Here is a 21249-nt window from a genome sequence, read left to right as displayed (position 1 = left end):
CCTGTACTGTGACATCACTGTGTGTATTATCCCTGTACTGTGACATCACTGTGTGTATTATCCCTGTACTGTGACATCACTGTGTGTATTACCTCTGTACTGTGACATCACTGTGTGTATTATCCCTGTACTGTGACATCACTGTGTGTATTATCCCTGTACTGTGACATCACTGTGTGTATTACCTCTGTACTGTGACATCACTGTGTGTATTATCCTGTACTGTGACATCACTGTGTGTATTATCCCTGTACTGTGACATCACTGTGTGTATTATCCCTGTACTGTGACATCACTGTGTGTATTACCTCTGTACTGTGACATCACTGTGTGTATTATCCTGTACTGTGACATCATTGTGTGTATTATCCTGTACTGTGACATCACTGTGTGTATTATCTCTGTACTGTGACATCACTGTGTGTATTATCCCTGTACTGTGACATCACTGTGTGTATTATCCCTGTACTGTGACATCACTGTGTGTATTATCCTGTACTGTGACATCACTGTGTGTATTATCCCTGTACTGTGACATCACTGTGTGTATTATCTCTGTACTGTGACATCACTGTGTGTATTATCCCTGTACTGTGACATCACTGTGTGTATTATCTCTGTACTGTGACATCACTGTGTGTATTATCTGTGTACTGTGACATCACTGTGTGTATTATCCTGTACTGTGACATCACTGTGTGTATTATCCCTGTACTGTGACATCACTGTGTGTATTATCCTGTACTGTGACATCACTGTGTGTATTATCCTGTACTGTGACATCACTGTGTGTATTATCCTGTACTGTGACATCACTGTGTGTATTATCTCTGTACTGTGACATCACTGTGTGTATTATCTCTGTACTGTGACATCACTGTGTGTATTATCCCTGTACTGTGACATCACTGTGTGTATTATCTCTGTACTGTGACATCACTGTGTGTATTATCTGTGTACTGTGACATCACTGTGTGTATTATCCTGTACTGTGACATCACTGTGTGTATTATCCCTGTACTGTGACATCACTGTGTGTATTATCCTGTACTGTGACATCACTGTGTGTATTATCCTGTACTGTGACATCACTGTGTGTATTATCCCTGTACTGTGACATCACTGTGTGTATTATCTCTGTACTGTGACATCACTGTGTGTATTATCCTGTACTGTGACATCACTGTGTGTATTATCCCTGTACTGTGACATCACTGTGTGTATTATCCTGTACTGTGACATCACTGTGTGTATTATCCTGTACTGTGACATCACTGTGTGTATTATCCCTGTACTGTGACATCACTGTGTGTATTATCTCTGTACTGTGACATCACTGTGTGTATTATCCTGTACTGTGACATCACTGTGTGTATTATCCTGTACTGTGACATCACTGTGTGTATTATCTCTGTACTGTGACATCACTGTGTGTATTATCTCTGTACTGTGACATCACTGTGTGTATTATCCCTGTACTGTGACATCACTGTGTGTATTATCCTGTACTGTGACATCACTGTGTGTATTATCTCTATACTGTGACATCACTGTGTGTATTATCCTGTACTGTGACATCACTGTGTGTATTATCCTGTACTGTGACATCACTGTGTGTATTATCTCTGTACTGTGACATCACTGTGTGTATTATCCCTGTACTGTGACATCACTGTGTGTATTATCCTGTACTGTGACATCACTGTGTGTATTATCTCTGTACTGTGACATCACTGTGTGTATTATCCTGTACTGTGACATCACTATGTGCCGTCTGACATTGAGGATAATGGATTTTGTGCCCTCTCAGTGTATTTCAGTATACTCTTGTTTACATGCGGCGCTGTTGTTGCAGTACCGGGCTGTGGCCTGCAGGGGGCGCTCTCGCTCCACCTCTCTCCATCTCTGCAGGGCCTGATGACTTTTCGCTGTTACATTGTATTTATGGTAATTGGTAAACATTAAGAAAAGAGGCAATTGCAGCATTTTAATGTCTTCCTGTAAACAGGCCAGGGATGGGGATAATTCTGAGAATCGGAGCGGCAGTACCTGTGTGTGCCAGCAGGGGGCAGGCGTGGCGATGTCTGGATAAGGACGCCACAGGGGAGATCGCCCCCCACCTCCTAAATGTTCTCTTTACCAGTGCTGGGGGCTCAGCGCTCAGGGAAATATCCACAAGTTGTGCTGCGAGTGTCGCCATATACAGACGCCAATAACCATCATCATCATCATCAATACCCCTATTAACAAGCCCGTATAACAGATCAGCGGCGCAGTGGGTGAGAGCGCAGCGGGCCCAGGGTCTGCAATCTAATGTCACGCACCCATAACAGGGCGGTTCTCTTGCGGGCTGCATCTATTTTGCCACTAGGTCTGACTTGTCACGGGGCATCCGCCTGCACCCCGCTCTATATGGGGGGGGGGGGGGTACCGGGTGCCATCTCTCCATCTCCATCACCTGACTGCAGTGTTATAGCGACATCCATTACAGATGTGACGGCGGCCGCACTAGTGACCCCTGACCTCACACATGACATCCATCGCTGTATGCTGCTGACACTTCCTGTATACCCCGTGTTATACGGCTCAGTAGCCCTCGGCTATATCCCAGGACCCCCACATGGCTGTACTCAGGCCCTGCGTCGGCGCCACCGTCTCCTCGCCGCTCTGTCGCAGCTGCAGCGTTTTCTCTGTGGTGCAGATAATAATATTGTGCATTTCATGAATAATGAAGGAATGGCTGCGACGTCTTGGCCCTGTTCAGGAGTTCATGGAGAGGATTATTCTATGTTGCGTCTCCTTGTGCGGCCGTTATTGGGGTCCGTCCGGAACTGGGATAAAGAAGCGGCTAATGGGGGGGGTCTGGTTTGGACGATCAGTTTACATCTGCCCTATTGGGGTATTCGCACTTCTCTTCCAAAGACAGCGCCTCTCCTGTCCACTGGTTGTGTCTAGAATTGCAGCTCAGTCCCATTACAGTGAAAAGGAATAAGCTGCAGTACAACACACGACCTGAGGACAGGAGCGGCGCTGTTTCTGGAAGAAGAGGCGATCAGTAGGCCTGACCCTGAGGTGTGTGATAGATTGTATGGAGAGAAGGAACGTAAGGAGCGAATGTTCCTTCCATTGTGCCTCTCCTACTTTTGGCTGCCATCTCGCCCCGCTGACGCCCGCATCTCTATGCTTCTTTCCTGCAGTTTGTGGTCAATGACAAGGCCAACTACAGACTGGTGGTGGAGTCAATGAAGGTGATCGGATTCAGCCAGGACGAGGTGGACTCCGTATACAGGATCCTGGCCGCCATTCTACACCTGGTGAGGACGACTGCCCCGGATTCTCCTCGGTCCTGGACGTTACGTCTGTGGTCAGGGTGGCGGCCATTAGTCGTCCGGCACTAGACATTTTGGGTCTGTGACGTCTCTTCATCTTCCACAGGGTAACATGTGTTTTACGATGGACGGCGAGGCAGTTGTTATTGAGAATGAGGACCTGGTCGGTCACATCGCTGAGCTCACCGGCTGCGACATGGAAGCGGTGAAGAAGACGCTGCTGTACAGGACGGTGGCTGCTGGAGGGGGCGAGATCATCGAGAAGGGGCATAGCGTCAAAGAGGCCGCGTACGCCAGGGAGGCCTGCGCCAAGGTAAGAACAACCGAAAAAGGACCCCAAGGTTGGGGTGAGAAGGTTCATGACCCCGCGGGTCACCCTGTGGTCTCTGCGCCCTCCAGGCTTTCTACGAGAGGTTGTTCTGCTGGATCGTCAGCCGCATCAACAGCGTCATAGAGGTAAAGAACTACGACGTCCGCCTTCATGGGAAGAACACCGTCATCGGCGTGCTGGATATCTACGGCTTTGAGATCTTCGATAATAACAGGTGAGAGCGATGGCGGAAGGAAAGGGGCGACAAATAGAGGAATCTCCAGGAACAGAGATCTGAATGGGGTGAGGAGTCTGCGAATAGTCTGATCTGTGGGGGCAATAAGGGTAAGAGGGGGAGGAGGATGGGTGCAGGGTCTATGAATACTCTGATCTATGGGGGAATTAGGAGTAGGGGGATAATGAGGGTCCAGGAATAGTCTGATCTCAGCCACACGTGTACTGGGTGAATCATCAGCGCTGTGGTCTCCGGTGCCGCTCGTCTCCGCACAGCGAGGAAGCTGCAGATAAATGGATCGTAGGCAGAGAGAGCAGATCATTATGATTTTTCCTTTGCACGTGTTCCTCATGTCCCCGTGTCTGCACCTCACATGTCACAAAACACGTCTGCGCAGAGAACACTTACCTGGCCATGAAGTACAAAGCAACGGAGAAAACAAAGAGTCAGGGACTAAATAACAATATCTGCGTCATCAAAGTGAGGAAGACAAAGGGGAGGAGGAATAAATATGTCTGTATAGCGAGAGGAGAATAGAAATACTTCATGTAAGAGAGCGAGCAAATCCAGAAATAATCTCATCACATAATGGAATAAGAAGCATCCGATTAATATCATAAAGGGGAAAGTTTGTGGGTTTGGATGTTTGTTCCTCAATCACACAAAACCCGCTCGACTGATTCGGCTGAAATTTCCCACAAACAGTTACTACACTGGATTGTGCAATAGGCTACGTTTCGCCACAATAGTGCACATACGTTTTTCCCAGGACCCCCACAAAACCCAAACTCACATCACTACTATAATACCGCCCCTATATGTATAATAATATAACTACTATAATACCGCCCCTATATGTATAATAATATAACTGCTATAATACTGCTCCTATATGTATAATAATACTAGCTGGTACCCGCGACTTGGTCTGCGGTGATTGTAGCAGTGGGTATATACAGGCGCGGGTAAGGTTTTCGTACTGTGTATAAGGGATGGGATATGATATGTAGCTTTGTATCTTGTTGTTACTGTAATTCTGAGAGCACATGAGACGTTTGTGATGAATGTAATTTGTATTTCAGCTGCTATACGGTGTTGGTATAATCTGTACATAGTGTCTTTGGGACAGAGGTATTACAGGTTAATATACTTGGATATACGACGTTGTATGATTTGTTATTTTCCGCCAGTACATGTCAGTTTTGGGCACAGAATACTCTCGAGCAGCCACATAAAGTCTGTCCCTGTGCATGACAGTTTAGTAACTCCATGCGCCTCTTAGTAATAGCAATTAACCCCATCATGTCCCTCACATTAACCCTTGTGTAAGAGTTACTGATATGTGAGAGACTTGGAGGTAATAATTAAGTATCTTCATTATTGAGGTCTTTTAGTATTACCTCCATATGTCTCACATATTAGTAACCTTTATATGAGGCACACAGGGGTTAATATGAGGGACATGATGGGGTTTATTCCTATTAATGTGAGGCACACAGGGGTTAATATGAGGGACATGATGGGGTTTATTCCTATTAATGTGAGGCACATGTAGTCACTAAGACTAAACTAATAACCCCCAAATGCCTGACATTAATGAGAACAGTAATCCTATGTACCTGTGTGTTTTTCAGTTTCACTTTGCTAGCAGCTTCCTCTCCTCCTCGGGGAATGTTAGCAGGATGCAGACCACTATAGCAGGCACAGACCTGAGCGATTAAGCTCCACCCCCTGGGTTTCCTGCACCCCTCTCATTGGAGGGCAGTGAGAGAAGGGGAGTGTCCTTATGCCTCAGCTGTAGCAGAGCACTGAAGGGACGCTCGGACTTCATTTAACTCTTGCAGGTCCTGTGCTGCTGGCGTGCCAGTGAAATATGGCAGGAGTGCCACTCTTAGCACGTGTGCCAGGGGTTGCTGACCTCTGCTGTAGGGGGTAATATGAATGTTGTGGCTTGCTATGGTCCAAAGTGTGTGAGATTGCAGAGATGGTGATGTGAGTTTGGGTTTTGTGGGGGTCCTGGCACAAACGTATGTGCGCTATTGTGACGAAAAGTAGCCTATTGCGCAATCCAGTGTAGTAACTATGTTTGTGGAAAATTTCAGCCAAATCGGTGGAGCGGGTTTTGCGTGATTGAGGAACAAACATCCGAACATCCAAACACACAAACCCACAAACATCCAAACTCACAAGCTTTCACCTTTATAATATTAATAGGATAACTACTATAATACCGCCCCTATATGTATAATAATATAACTACTATAATAGCGCCCCCTATATGTATAATAATATAACTACTATAATAGCGCCCCTATATGTATAATAATATAACTACTATAATAGCGCCCCCTATATGTATAATAATATAACTACTATCATACCGCCCCTATATGTATAATAATATGACTACTATAATACCGCCTCCTGTCTTTGTGTCTCGGCAGTTTTGAGCAGTTCTGTATTAATTACTGTAATGAGAAGCTTCAGCAGCTGTTTATTGAGCTGATCCTCAGGCAGGAGCAGGACGAGTACCAGAGGGAGGGCATTGAGTGGCAGCAGGTAAGTGACAGCTCCTTGTGTCTCCTGTGTCAGTAGGTGTGGACTATATATAGTGTATACAGGGCGCTCTGTACATTGTATATTGGCTACATATCTGTGCTGTACAGGATGTCTCAGCTCTGCTGCGCAGATAACCCTGCAGTCTCTGTGTGAGTGCGAGACAGCAAACAGCAGGGCTAGGGTAGATAAGGGAGACAGTAACCAATATCAGACAGCACACAGGGACTGCACAGGAGGAGGAAGAGATTGCACAGGAAGAGGAGGAGACTTCACACAGGGGCTGCACAGGAGGAGGAGGAGACTGCACAGGGACTGCACAGGAGGGGGAAGAGACTTCACACAGGGACTGCCCAGGAGGAGGAAGAGACTCCACAGGGACTGCACAGGAGGGGGAAGAGACTGCACAGGAGGAGGAAGAGAGTGCACAAGGGCTGCCCAGGAGGAGGAAGAGACTTCACACAGGGACTGCCCAGGAGGAGGAAGAGACTGCACACAGGGACTGCCCAGGAGGAGGAAGAGACTGCACAAGGGCTGCCCAGGAGGAGGAAGAGACTTCACACAGGGACTGCCCAGGAGGAGGAAGAGACTGCACAAGGGCTGCCCAGGAGGAGGAAGAGACTGCACACAGGGACTGCCCAGGAGGAGGAAGAGACTGCACAAGGGCTGCCCAGGAGGAGGAAGAGACTTCACACAGGGACTGCCCAGGAGGAGGAAGAGACTGCACAGGGGCTGCACTGCTCTTCAGGCCTCCAGGGCTCTTCTCGTGTTTGGCATAGTGCGCTCAGTGTATAGCTGTGTGTATAATGTGCTGCCCCTAGTGGTGGCCAGAGACGGGCAGCTTTATGGATGTTACTCTGCAGGTTTGTTGTCTCTGCTGATGTTTTTCGTTCCCGTCAGGTTGAATATTTCAATAATCAGATCATTGTGGATCTGGTGGAGCAGTCACATAAAGGGATCATCGCCATCCTGGACGAGGCCTGTCTGACGGTCGGCGGCGTCACCGACACCATCTTCCTGGAGTCCATGAACAGCAAACTCGGCAGACACCCCCATTACACCAGCAGGAAGGTGAGGCTGGGGGCACAATGGTGGGGGGCAGGGTATTAACCCCATACTAACCAAGAGAAGGGGCAGCAAGGAGAGTCTGAACAGTGACGAGCAAGGTTTTGGCTTTATATAGGACACCCCCCCCCCTGAAATATATAATATATGACCCTTCTTTACTGAGTGCAGAGAACACATCAGACCCCCATAATAAATATAGACCCCAGACCCAGAGAATAAATAGACCTCAAACCAGGGCAACTATAGAAATAAATAAAGACCCCAAACTAGACCACACCTCAATACAACCCCCATATACAGACCTTCCATATACAGACCCTCCATATACAGACTCTCCCATATACAGACCCCAATAGACAGATCCTCCTATATACAGACCCCAATAGACAGATCCCCCATATACAGACTCTCCCATATACAAACCTTCCCATATACAGACCCCAATAGACAGATCCCCCATATACAGACCCCCTTATATACAGACCTTCCCATATTCAGACTCCCCCATATACAGACCCTCCAACTATAAAGACCCCAAAGCAGAACACATCTTAATTGAGGCCCAGACCCCCCTTATACAGACCTTTACCCAAACCTTCCCTTTACAAAAACCCCAAACCAGAGAAAACTTTAACAGAGACCCCACCCCCCTCCTTACAGACCCCAGACCAGATCCCCCTGTATAATGACCCCAGATCTGCCATTACTCATCTCTCCTCATTCCTGGTCAGCGCCCAGGAGTGAGGAGGGGTACAGACATTGGGGAGAGGTCAATGTAACATTGAGGGGTCTCTTCAGTATCTGTGACCCTGATGAGCGATGTCGGACCTTGTGACTATCAGACTCCTGATCTTTCCATCCACTACAGCTCGGAGCGCGAGACCCCCATCATGTTACAGACGCCATCTTGTCTCTCTCATACAGACATGTGACCTATTATTTTGTACGTTCCCCTTTGGCTTTGGCCTGGATCCTTCGGGGCTCTCGCTCTGATTCCGGCAGGTCCTGACCCCAGACGTTCCCAATGTTGGTGTATACTGGGTGGTGTGTATACAGCTTTGTGTATACAAGTGCTGGATTGGGTTGGGGTCTGTGGGGGCGGTACAAGCCCCTCTTCTTCATTGTCATTCTCCCCGTACGTTTCGGGTCTTCGTCCTGCTGATCCCTTTGTCCTCCTTCTCATTCCCATAGTACTCTAGTGTATGGAGTAAGTCGTCTTGTAGGACACTCCCCTATAGCTCAGCACTGAGAGCGCCATCTGTCCTGCTCCAGTATCCCCCACCTTGGCTGTGACACATCGCCATATCCTCAGGGGTCCTGCACCGCACCTGACACTTCCTTCCGTTTCGCCACCTCTTGCCCCTTCCCCCTTTGTATCCTCCAGACCCCTCACAGCCCGGTCTATTCACTTTCGTCTCTTCGCTCCCAATCCTGTTTCCAATCTTCTACTTTCCACACTCGAGCCGATGATGATATTGGGGTTGAGGCCTCTTCACCATTTTTCGGGCCACCGTTCCAGACTTGTGTAACACGCTCCGTGATTATTCCACCATCGGGAGCAAAACCGTAACAATGAGGAGAACTAATGATATACAAGTCCCATGTATGAGAGAGCTGAGCTGGTGTCTATAACATGGTGGGGGTCTCACGTTCCGAGCTGTAGTGGATGGGGTCAGTGTTCCCCTTCTGCTGGGCAGTGTATGAGGACGAGTCTGAGACCCCTGGTCAGGGCGCTGCGCTCCCACCACAGCTCACGTCTTCTCATTTCCTTCTTTCCTTTCTTGCAGCTTTCCCCAACCGATAAGTCGATGGCGTTCAACCGGGACTTCCGGATAAAGCACTACGCGGGGGATGTGACGTGAGTGTAACCCTTTATGTGCTGGCTCACTACCATGACACGTCCGCTGACATGACCCCTGACCTTACACCTCCAGGTATTCGGTGGAGGGATTCCTGGACAAGAACAAGGATACGCTATTCCAAGACTTCAAGCGTTTAATGTATAACAGGTGAGACCTTGATATCCTTGGACAACTCCTCCTGTCACAGCTTCTGCTTCTCTACGACGTCTTCAGGCCATTTGTCTTCTATATGGTTGTAAAATTCAGTGCTGATAAATGTCTCACTATATATTCTATCTATAGCGATGGGGACTCTCTGATACACAGCACCAAATCCACTGCTCAGATATAGATGTACAATATCTGCAGCCACCAGTAGGGGGAGCTCAGGAGCTGTCTGTGTACAGTTATACAAAGAGCATATATACTGTGCCTGATACATCTCACCTTCTCTGGGGGCTATATACTGCCATCTCCATGTGTATATACAGTCCTATGAAAAAGTTTGGGCACCCCTATTAATCTTAATCATTTTTAGTTCTAAATATTTTGGTATTTGCAACAGCCATTTCAGTTTGATATATCTAATAACTGATGGACACAGTAATATTTCAGGATTGAAATGAGGTTTATTGTACTAACAGAAAATGCGCAATATGCATTAAACCAAAATTTGACCGGTGCCCAAACTTTTTCATAGGACTGTATATATATACTGTGCCCGGATATATCACTCCTTATCTCGGGCTATATACAGCTATCTCCATATATATATACTGAGTCTGGATACATCACTCCCTATCTCGGGCTATATACAGCTGTCTCCATGTATATATATATATATATATATATATATATATATATATATATATATACTGTGCCTGGATACATCACTCCTTATCTCTGGCTATATACAGCCGTCTCCATGTATGTATGTATATATATATATATATATATATATATATATATATACCGTGCTTGGATACATCACTCCCTATCTCGGGCTATATACAGCCATCTCCATGTGTATATATACAGTGGGGCAAAAAAGTATTTAGTCAGTCACCAATAGTGCAAGTTCCACCACTTACAAAGATGAGAGGCGTCTGTAATTTACATCATAGGTAGACCTCAACTATGAGAGACAAAATGAGAAAACAAATCCAGAAAATCACATTGTCTGATTTTGTAAGAATTTATTTGCAAATTATGGTGGAAAATAAGTATTTGGTCAGTAACAAAATTTCATCTCAATACTTTGTTATATACCTTTTGTTGGCAATGACGTTGGTCAAACGTTTTCTGTAAGTCTTCACAAGGTTGGCACACACTGTTGTTGGTATGTTGGCCCATTCCTCCATGCAGATCTCCTCTAGAGCAGTGATGTTTTGGGGCTGTCGCTTGGCAACATGGACTTTCAACTCCCTCCAAAGGTTTTCTATAGGGTTGAGATCTGGAGACTGGCTAGGCCACTCCAGGACCTTGAAATGCTTCTTACAAAGCCACTCCTTCGTTGCCCTGGCGGTGTGCTTTGGATCATTGTCATGTTGAAAGACCCAGCCACGTTTCATCTTCAATGCCCTTGCTGATGGAAGGAGGTTTGCACTCAAAATCTCACGATACATGGCCCCATTCATTCTTTCATGTACCCGGATCAGTCATCCTGGCCCCTTTGCAGAGAAACAGCCCCAAAGCATGATGTTTCCACCCCCATGCTTTACAGTAGGTATGGTGTTTGATGGATGCAACTCAGTATTCTTTTTCCTCCAAACACGTAAAGTTGTGTTTCTACCGAACAGTTGCAGTTTGGTTTCATCAGACCATAGGACATTCTCCCAATACTCTTCTGGATCATCCAAATGCTCTCTAGCAAACTTCAGACGGGCCCGGACATGTACTGGCTTAAGCAGTGGGACACGTCTGGCACTGCAGGATCTGAGTCCCTGGCGGCGTAGTGTGTTACTGATGGTAGGCTTTGTTACATTGGTCCCAGCTCTCTGCAGTTCAGTCACTAGGTCCCCCCGCGTGGTTCTGGGATTTTTGCTCACCGTTCTTGTGATCATTTTGACCCCACGGGGTGAGATTTTGCGTGGAGCCCCAGATCGAGGGAGATTATCAGTGGTCTTGTATGTCTTCCATTTTCTAATTATTGCTCCCACAGTTGATTTCTTCAATCCAAGCTGGTTGCCTATTGCAGATTCAGTCTCCCCAGCCTGGTGCAGGGCTACAATTTTGTTTCTGGTGTCCTTTGACAGCTCTTTGGTCTTCACCATAGTGGAGTTTGGAGTCTGACTGTTTGAGGGTGTGCACAGGTGTCTTTTTATACTGATAACAAGTTTAAACAGGTGCCATTACTACAGGTAATGAGTGGAGGAAAGAGGAGACTCTTAAAGAAGAAGTTACAGGTTTGTGAGAGACAGAAATCTTGATTGTTTGTAGGTGACCAAATACTTATTTTCCACCATAATTTGCAAATAAATTCTTACAAAATCAGACAATGTGATTTTCTGGATTTGTTTTCTCATTTTGTCTCTCATAGTTGAGGTCTACCTATGATGTAAATTACAGACGCCTCTCATCTTTTTAAGTGGTGGAACTTGCACTATTGGTGACTGACTAAATACTTTTTTGCCCCACTGTATATATATATATATATACCATGCTTGGATACATCACTCCCTATCTCGGGCTATATACAGACGTCTCCACGTGCGGAGCTATTTCCAGAATGTTCCATTTATTCCACTTTATGAGTCTGACGTCACGTGTGTTCACATAATTGCAGTGTGAATCAGGGCCGAGGCGGCTCCGACCCCCAGAGATCCATCCGTCTCATCCAGTTAGTGCTCCAGGTTACAGGAAAGGGTTAATGAGGACGGTAGTACGAGGGATGGCGGCACTAGCTCAGCCCCTTCATAAGATACAAAGGAACGTTGAAGTGCACCCCTGGTTATAAACAACTTGTACATCCTTAAGGAGATATGTTCCCCCCCCCCCCCCCTTACTCAGCTCTTCTCCTGCTTCGTATCTTCCATCTCACTGCTTGGTCTCCATATTCAGCCTCACACATAGAGCTCTATGGAGACGGGAGGGGCGGAGGAGAATTCTCCATTCTGTGCACTCCTAGCCTCTTACCTACAACCTAGCGCTTGTACCCAAGGAATAGCAAAGTGTAACCGCAGGGATCCTGATCCTGATCTTGGCTTATGTTTATATGCCCCTTCTGTTTTGCAGCTTGGATTTGCCCCCTGATACCTGTTCTCCTTGTATTAACCCTTTACCGGTCATCTGACAACCTTTCACCTCGTCGTTCGGCTTGTCACATCCTGATGGTTCTGGAGAATCTGGTCAGGAAAGTTCATCCCTCCTTATGGGGGTGAAGGGTGAAAATGTATACCCGCCAAATGTCAGAGGACTGCAAGGACAGAATGTGCAGCAAGATTAGCCCCACCCACTATCACTTTGACTCCGCCCATTCCCATCCTTTTCTCTTTGTGTCCCCACACAGTATACTACCCCTGCAGTCACGCATTGTATACCCCCCATCATAATGTCCCCTCCAGCGGCCCCCTCAGACTTCTGGCACCAGGGGCAGGAGGGTGATACAGGAGCGGACGGCTTCACCATTATATTCTACTCATCTGAAGCTGGGACAAATCCCTGCCAACGGGGACAGCGGGACCGGACCCGAAATCTGGGTCTATCTCAATGACTCAGGGAAAATTGGGAGGTATGAAAATGGGACTGCACGTTCCTGTGTATAACATGAGCCCCAAACTGTGTTCTGAGCAGTTAAAGAGCCCGAGTGCACCTCTAAGCTCTTCTTACCCAGGATCTAATACCTGCGAGTAACTTCCCACCCTGTAACACCTCTCTGCTGGGACTGTTCTCTGCTCAGGACACCTCTCTGCTGGGACTGTTCTCTGCCCAGGACACTTCTCTGCTGGGACTGTTCTCTGCCCAGGACACCTCTCTGCTGGGACTGTTCTCTGCTCAGGACACCTCTCTGCTGGGACTGTTCTCTGCCCAGGACACTTCTCTGCTGGGACTGTTCTCTGCTCAGGACACTTCTCTGCTAGGACTGTTCTCTGCCCAGGACACTTCTCTGCTGGGACTGTTCTCTGCCCAGGACACTTCTCTGCTGGGACTGTTCTCTGCCCAGGACACTTCTCTGCTGGGACTGTTCTCTGCCCAGGACACTTCTCTGCTGGGACTGTTCTCTGCTCAGGACACTTCTCTGCTAGGACTGTTCTCTGCCCAGGACACTTCTCTGCTGGGTCTGTTCTCTGCTCAGGACTCCTCTCTGCTAGGACTGTTCTCTGCCCAGGACATCTCTCTGCTAGGACTGTTCTCTGCCCAGGACACTTCTCTGCTGGGTCTGTTCTCTGCCCAGGACACTTCTCTGCTGGGACTGTTCTCTGCCCAGGACACTTCTCTGCTGGGACTGTTCTCTGCCCAGGACACTTCTCTGCTGGGACTGTTCTCTGCCCAGGACATCTCTCTGATGGGACTTTTCTCTGCCCAGGACTCCTCTCTGCTAGGACTGTTCTCTGCCCAGGACATCTCTCTGCTAGGACTGTTCTCTGCCCAGGACACTTCTCTGCTGGGACTGTTCTCTGCTCAGGACACTTCTCTGCTAGGACTGTTCTCTGCCCAGGACACTTCTCTGCTGGGTCTGTTCTCTGCTCAGGACTCCTCTCTGCTGGGACTGTTCTCTACTCAGGACACTTCTCTGCTGGGACTGTTCTCTGCTCAGGACACCTCTCTGCTGGGACTGTTCTCTGCCCAGGACATCTCTCTGATGGGACTTTTCTCTGCCCAGGACTCCTCTCTGCTAGGACTGTTCTCTGCCAAGGACATCTCTCTGCTGGGACTTTTCTCTGCCCAGGACTCCTCTCTGCTAGGACTGTTCTCTGCTCAGGACACTTCTCTGCTAGGACTGTTCTCTGTTCAGGACACTTCTCTGCTGGGACTGTTCTCTGCCCAGGACTCCTCTCTGCTGGGACTGTTCTCTGCCCAGGACTCTCTCTGCTGGGACTGTTCTCTGCCCAGGACACCTCTCTGCTGGGACTATTATCTGCCCAGGACTCCTCTCTGCTGGGACTCTTCTCTGCCCAGGACACCTCTCTGCTGGGACTGTTCTCTGCCCAGGACTCCTCTCTGCTGGGACTGTTCTCTGCCCAGGACACCTCTCTGCTGGGACTGTTCTCTGCCCAGGACACTTCTCTGCTAGGACTGTTCTCTGCCCAGGACACCTCTCTGCTGGGACTGTTCTCTGCTCAGGACTCCTCTCTGCTGGGACTGTTCTCTGCCCAGGACACCTCTCTGCTGGGACTGTTCTCGGCCCAGGACACTTCTCTGCTGGGACTGTTCTCTGCCCAGGACACCTCTCTGCTGGGACTGTTCTCTGCCCAGGACACCTCTCTGCTGGGACTGTTCTCTGCCCAGGACACCTCTCTGCTGGGACTGTTCTCTGCCCAGGACACTTCTCTGCTGGGACTGTTCTCTGCCCAGGACACCTCTCTGCTGGGACTGTTCTCTGCCCAGGACACCTCTCTGCTGGGACTGTTCTCTGCCCAGGACACTTCTCTGCTGGGACTGTTCTCTGCCCAGGACACTTCTCTGCTGGGACTGTTCTCTGCCCAGGACACTTCTCTGCTGGGACTGTTCTCTGCCCAGGACACTTCTCTGCTGGGACTGTTCTCTGCCCAGGACACTTCTCTGCTGGGACTGTTCTCTACTCAGGACACTTCTCTGCTGGGACTGTTCTCTACTCAGGACACTTCTCTGCTGGGACTGTTCTCTGCTCAGGACACCTCTCTACTGGGACTGTTCTCTGCCCAGGACACTTCTCTGCTGGGACTATTATCTGCCCAGGACTCCTCTCTGCTGGGACTCTTCTCTGCCCAGGACTCCTCTCTGCTGGGACTGTTCTCTGCTCAGGACTCCTCTCTGCTAGGACTGTTCTCTGCCCAGGACACTTCTCTGCTGGGACTGTTCTCTGCCCAGGACTCCTCTCTGCTGGGACTGTTCTCTGCCCAGGACACCTCTCTGCTGGGACTGTTCTCTGCTCAGGACACTTCTCTGCTGGGACTGTTCTTTCCTCAGGACACTTCTCTGCTGGGACTGTTCTCTGCTCAGGACTCCTCTCTGCTGGGACTGTTCTCTGCCCAGGACTCCTCTCTGCTGGGACTGTTCTCTGCTCAGGACACTTCTCTGCTGGGACTGTTCTCTGCCCAGGACACTTCTCTGCTGGGACTGTTCTCTGCCCAGGACACTTCTCTGCTGGGACTGTTCTCTACTCAGGACACTTCTCTGCTGGGACTGTTCTCTACTCAGGACACTTCTCTGCTGGGACTGTTCTCTGCTCAGGACACTTCTCTGCTGGGACTGTTCTCTGTCCAGGACACTTCTCTGCTGGGACTGTTCTCTGTCCAGGACACTTCTCTGCTGGGACTGTTCTCTGTCCAGGACACCTCTCTGCTGGGACTGTTCTCTGCCCAGGACACCTCTCTGCTGGGACTGTTCTCTGCCCAGGACACTTCTCTGCTGGGACTGTTCTCTGTCCAGGACACCTCTCTGCTGGGACTGTTCTCTGTCCAGGACACCTCTCTGCTGGGACTGTTCTCTGCCCAGGACTCCTCTCTGCTGGGACTGTTCTCTGCCCAGGACACTTCTCTGCTGGGACTGTTCTCTGCTCAGGACTCCTCTCTGCTGGGACTGTTCTCTGCCCAGGACTCCTCTCTGCTGGGACTGTTCTGTGCTCAGGACACTTCTCTGCTGGGATTGTTCTTTCCTCAGGACACTTCTCTGCTGGGACTGTTCTCTGTCCAGGACTCCTCTCTGCTGGGACTGTTCTGTGCTCAGGACACTTCTCTGCTGGGATTGTTCTTTCCTCAGGACACTTCTCTGCTGGGACTGTTCTCTGTCCAGGACACCTCTCTGCTGGAACTGTTCTCTGCCCAGGACACCTCTCTGCTGGGACTGTTCTGTGCTCAGGACACTTCTCTGCTGGGATTGTTCTTTCCTCAGGACACTTCTCTGCTGGGACTGTTCTCTGTCCAGGACACCTCTCTGCTGGGACTGTTCTCTGCCCAGGACACCTCTCTGCTGGGACTGTTCTCTGCCCAGGACACCTCTCTGCTGGAACTGTTCTCTGCTCAGGACTCCTCTGCTCTGGGAAATCCTCTATTGACCCCTGGGACCCCTGGACTCCTCTCAGTCTGAGATTCATCTTTGCCTGGTGACTTTTCGGCTAGGACTCCCATCATGCGCGGTGCTATCACTGCCCCATGACCCACTGGTCCCTGCGGTGACTGTCCTGTCCCACTGGAGCTGTGATACGCTGTAATCCCTTGTATTCTGGCTATCGTGTTGTGTTCGGGGGCTGCAGGTGTGTCTTCATCTCTGTACAGTGGGTTTGTAGGCGCAGTGCGGGCCGAGGTGCCAGGATCTGGCTGCCATCAGGAAACGCCTGGCACGACGCCGCTGTCTACTGCTCTGCCAAAGTGACATTAAATAGAGATCATCAGCAGAGACAATTATCCTCATTTACATAATATGAGCAGCGGCGGCCGGGGACCGGGCCTGTAATACTGATATAATGAGGGGAGCAGGCCAGATGGCGCCACCTGGTGACCGCAGCAGCAATGGCAGGCACAGTCTGGCGACTTGGAGTCAGTTCACACTGTATGGACAGAGGAACATTCAGCCCCCAGTGATTAACCCTTCACTATCTGCAGCAGTGACATCAGATCTGCAGCTGTGCAGGAATCAGCCCTGTCCTTACTCCAGTAATGGTCCCTGCAGTCCTGATGGTCAGATGTTGGGTGTACAGTAAGGTATAAGGGGGGTTGTTATACCGCCTGATGTCCGGGAGGTGAGGGGCGGTGGGTTATGGGCCTCGGGGCCTATTGGGTTGGGATTGCTCATTGTTGATTTCCTAATGTGCAGTAGGAGGAGAGACTACAGTCATGGCCAAAAGTTTTGAGAATGACACAAATCTCCTCTTGTCACATGATCTGCTCCCTCTGGTTTCTGTGTGTTTGTCAGATGTTTTTATCACATACAGAAATAGAATTGCAATCATATTCTGAGTAATAAAAGCTTATAGTGACAGTTAGAAGGAGTTACTGCAGCGGTGTAATATTTGCAGTGTTGCCCCTTCTTCTTCTTCAGGACCTCTGCAATTCTCCCTGGCAGCTCTCCATCACCTTCTGGACCAAATCCTGACTGATAGCCGTCCATTCTTGCACAATCAATGCTTGCATTTTGTCAGAATTTGTCGGTTTTTGTTTGTCCACCCGTCTCTTGATGATTGACCACAAGTTCTCAATGGGATTAAGATCTGGGGACTTTCCAGGCCATGGACCCAAAATCTCTCTGTTTTGTTCCCTGAGCCATTTAGTTCTCCCCTTTGCTTTATGGCAAGGTGCTCCATCATGCTGGAGAAGGCATTGTTGGTGGCCAAACTGCTCTTGGACGGTTGGGAGAAGTTGATCTTGGAGGACATTCTGGTCCCATTCTTTATTCATGGCTGTGATTTTAGGCAAGACTGTGAGAGAGCCGATTCCCTTGGCTGAGAAGCGACCCCACACATGAATGGTTTCAGGATGCTTTACAGTTGGCATGAGACAAGACTGGTGGTAGCGCTCACCTCGTCTTCTCCCAATAAGCTGTTTTCCAGATGTCCCAAACAATCGAAAAGGGGATTCATCAGAGAAAATGACTTTCCCCCAGTCCTCAGCAGTCACTCCCTGGACCTTTTGCAGAATATCAGTCTGACCCTGATGGTTTTTCTGGAGAGAAGTGGCTTCTTTGCTGCCCTCCTTGAGAACAGGCCTTGCTCCAAGAGTCTCCGCCTCACAGTGCGTGCAGATGCACTCACACCTGCCTGCTGCCATTCCTGAGCAAGCTCTGCACTGCTGGTAGCCCGATCCCGCAGCTGAAACACTTTTAAGAGATGGTCCTGGCGCTTGCTGGTCTTTCTTGGGCGCCCTGGAGCCTTTTTGCCAACAATGGAGCCTCTCTCCTTGAAGTTCTTGATGATGCGATAGATTGGTGACTGAGGTGCAATCTTTCTAGCTGCGATACTCTTCCCTGTTAGGCCATTTTTGTGCAGTGCAATGATGACTGCACGTGTTTCTTTAGAGATAACCATGGCTAACAGAAGAGAAACAATGATGCCAAGCACCAGCCTCCTTTTACAGTGTCCAGTGGTGTCATTCTTACTTAATCATGACAGATTGATCTCCAGCCCTGTCCTCATCAACACCCACACCTGTGTTACTGGAGCAATCACTGAAACGATGTTAGCTGGTCCTTTTAAGGCAGGGCTGCAATGATGTTGAAATGTGTTTTGGGGGATAAAGTTCATTTTCTAGGCAAATATTGACTTTGCAAGTAATTGCTGTTAAGCTGATCACTCTTTATAACATTCTGGAGTATATGCAAATTGCCATTAGGAAAACTGAAGCCGTAGACTTTGTAACAATTACTATTTGTATCATTCTCAAAACTTTTGGCCATGACTGTATAATCCCTGGTGGGAAAGAGGAACATAAATCCTGAATCTCTGCTGGATAGTGTGTGGGAGGAAGGGGTTAAACCCTAATCCTCGCTGACCAATGAGTTAATTGTTAATAATTAGAAGGAAATTGGTAAATTATAATCCCTGATGTCTGGTGGATGGGAAGGAAAGAAGTATGTCCAGTATATAGGGGACTGAGCAGTAGATTATAATCCCCAGTGTCTAGTATATAGGGGACTGAGCAGTATAATATAATCCCCGGTGTCTAGTATATAAGGGACTGAGCAGTAGATTATAATCCCTGGTGTCTAGTATATAGGGGACTGAGCAGTAGATTATAATCCCCGGTGTCTAGTATATAGGGGACTGAGCAGTAGATTATAATCCCCGGTGTCTAGTATATAGGGGACTGAGCAGTAGATTATAATCCCCAGTGTCTAGTATATGGAGGACTGAGCAGTATAAAATAATTCCCAGTGTCTAGTATATAGGGGACTGAGCAGTAGATTATAATCCCTGGTGTCTAGTATATAGGGGACTGAGCAGTAGATTATAATCCCCGGTGTCTAGTATATAGGGGACTGAGCAGTATAATATAATCCCCGGTGTCTAGTATATAGGGGACTGAGCAGTAGATTAAAATCCCCAGTGTCTAGTACTGTATATAGGGGACTGAGCAGTATAATATAATCCCCGGTGTCTAGTATATAGGGGACTGAGCAGTAGATTATAATCCCCGGTGTCTAGTATATAGGGGACTGAGCAGTAGATTATAATCCCCGGTGTCTAGTATATAAGGGACTGAGCAGTATAATATAATCCCCAGTGTCTAGTATATAGGGGACTGAGCAGTATAATATAATCCCTGGTTTCTAGTATATAGGGGACTGAGCAGTAGATTATAATCCCTGGTGTCTAGTATATAGGGGACTGAGCAGTAGATTATAATCCCCGGTGTCTAGTATATAGGGGACTGAGCAGTAGATTATAATCCCCGGTGTCTAGTATATAGGGGACTGAGCAGTAGATTATAATCCCCAGTGTCTAGTACTGTATATAGGGGACTGAGCAGTATAATATAATCCCCGGTGTCTAGTATATAGGGGACTGAGCAGTATAATATAATCCCCGGTGTCTAGTATATAGGGGACAGATATTCTGTATATTCTGGTAACTCCTGGCATGTCTAATGGATTTGATGCTCTTCACAGTAAGGACCCGGTACTCAGGGACATGTGGCCGGACGGACAGATGAGTATCAGTGAAGTGACGAAGAGACCCCTGACAGCGGCCACACTCTTCAGGAACTCCATGATTCTGTTAGTGGAGAACCTGGCCTGCAAGGTAAGAGTCACCTCCTGATGGACACAAGGACCTGGATTACAGAAGTACTGGGGTCACTGGGGGTGTAGTGTGAGACCAGTGAGTCCGGCCCTGCACCAGTACTGGGGGTGTAGTGTGAGACCAGTATGACCGGCCCTGCACCAGTACTGGGGGTGTAGTGTGAGACCAGTGAGTCCGGCCCTGCACCAGTACTGGGGGTGTAGTGTGAGACCAGTATGACCGGCCCTGCACCAGTACTGGGGTTGTAGTGTGAGACCAGTGAGGCCGGGGCTGCACCAGTACTGGGGGTGTAGTGTGAGACCAGTGAGGCCGGGGCTGCACCAGTACTGGGGGTGTAGTGTGAGACCAGTGAGTCCGGCCCTGCACCAGTACTGGGGGTGTAGTGTGAGACCAGTGAGTCCGGCCCTGCACCAGTACTGGGGGTGTAGTGTGAGACCAGTGAGGCCGGCGCTGCACCAGTACTGGGGGTGTAGTGTGAGACCAGTATGTCCGGGGCTGCACCAGTACTGGGGGTGTAGTGTGAGACCAGTGAGGCCGGCGCTGCACCATTACTGGGGGTGTAGTGTGAGACCAGTGAGTCCGGCGCTGCACCAGTACTGGGGGTGTAGTGTGAGACCAGTATGTCCGGGGCTGCACCAGTACTGGGGGTGTAGTGTGAGACCAGTGAGTCCGGCGCTGCACCAGTACTGGGGGTGTAGTGTGAGACCAGTATGGCCAACCCTGCACCAGTACTGGGGGTGTAGTGTGAGACCAGTATGTCCGGGGCTGCACCAGTACTGGGGGTGTAGTGTGAGACCAGTGAGGCCGGCGCTGCACCAGTACTGGGGGTGTAGTGTGAGACCAGTATGGCCGGGGCTGCACCAGTACTGGGGGTGTAGTGTGAGACCAGTATGTCCGGGGCTGCACCAGTACTGGGGGTGTAGTGTGAGACCAGTGAGGCCGGCGTTGCACCAGTACAGGGGGTGTAGTGTGAGACCAGTGAGGCCGGGGCTGCACCAGTACTGGGGGTGTAGTGTGAGACCAGTATGGCCAGGGCT

The 21249-nt window shown here is 49.1% G+C and overlaps 1 protein-coding gene across 1 annotated transcript in view; it reads left to right on the top strand.

Annotated features, from left to right (window-relative positions):
* Nucleotides 1–21249, top strand: part of LOC142199980 (unconventional myosin-Ig-like) — a 103136-nt gene that overhangs the window by 17451 nt on the left and 64436 nt on the right. The window contains exons 7-14 of the mRNA XM_075269923.1: nucleotides 3198–3314; nucleotides 3436–3642; nucleotides 3729–3874; nucleotides 6319–6433; nucleotides 7331–7501; nucleotides 9286–9356; nucleotides 9433–9507; nucleotides 20080–20212. Of these exons, the coding sequence (XP_075126024.1) occupies nucleotides 3198–3314; nucleotides 3436–3642; nucleotides 3729–3874; nucleotides 6319–6433; nucleotides 7331–7501; nucleotides 9286–9356; nucleotides 9433–9507; nucleotides 20080–20212 (1035 nt within the window). The remainder of the gene's footprint in view (nucleotides 1–3197; nucleotides 3315–3435; nucleotides 3643–3728; nucleotides 3875–6318; nucleotides 6434–7330; nucleotides 7502–9285; nucleotides 9357–9432; nucleotides 9508–20079; nucleotides 20213–21249) is intronic.

Source organism: Leptodactylus fuscus, chromosome 4 (assembly GCF_031893055.1).
Source record: "Leptodactylus fuscus isolate aLepFus1 chromosome 4, aLepFus1.hap2, whole genome shotgun sequence".
Taxonomy (NCBI): Eukaryota; Metazoa; Chordata; class Amphibia; order Anura; family Leptodactylidae; genus Leptodactylus; species Leptodactylus fuscus.
This window is presented reverse-complemented; position numbering and strand designations above follow the sequence as displayed.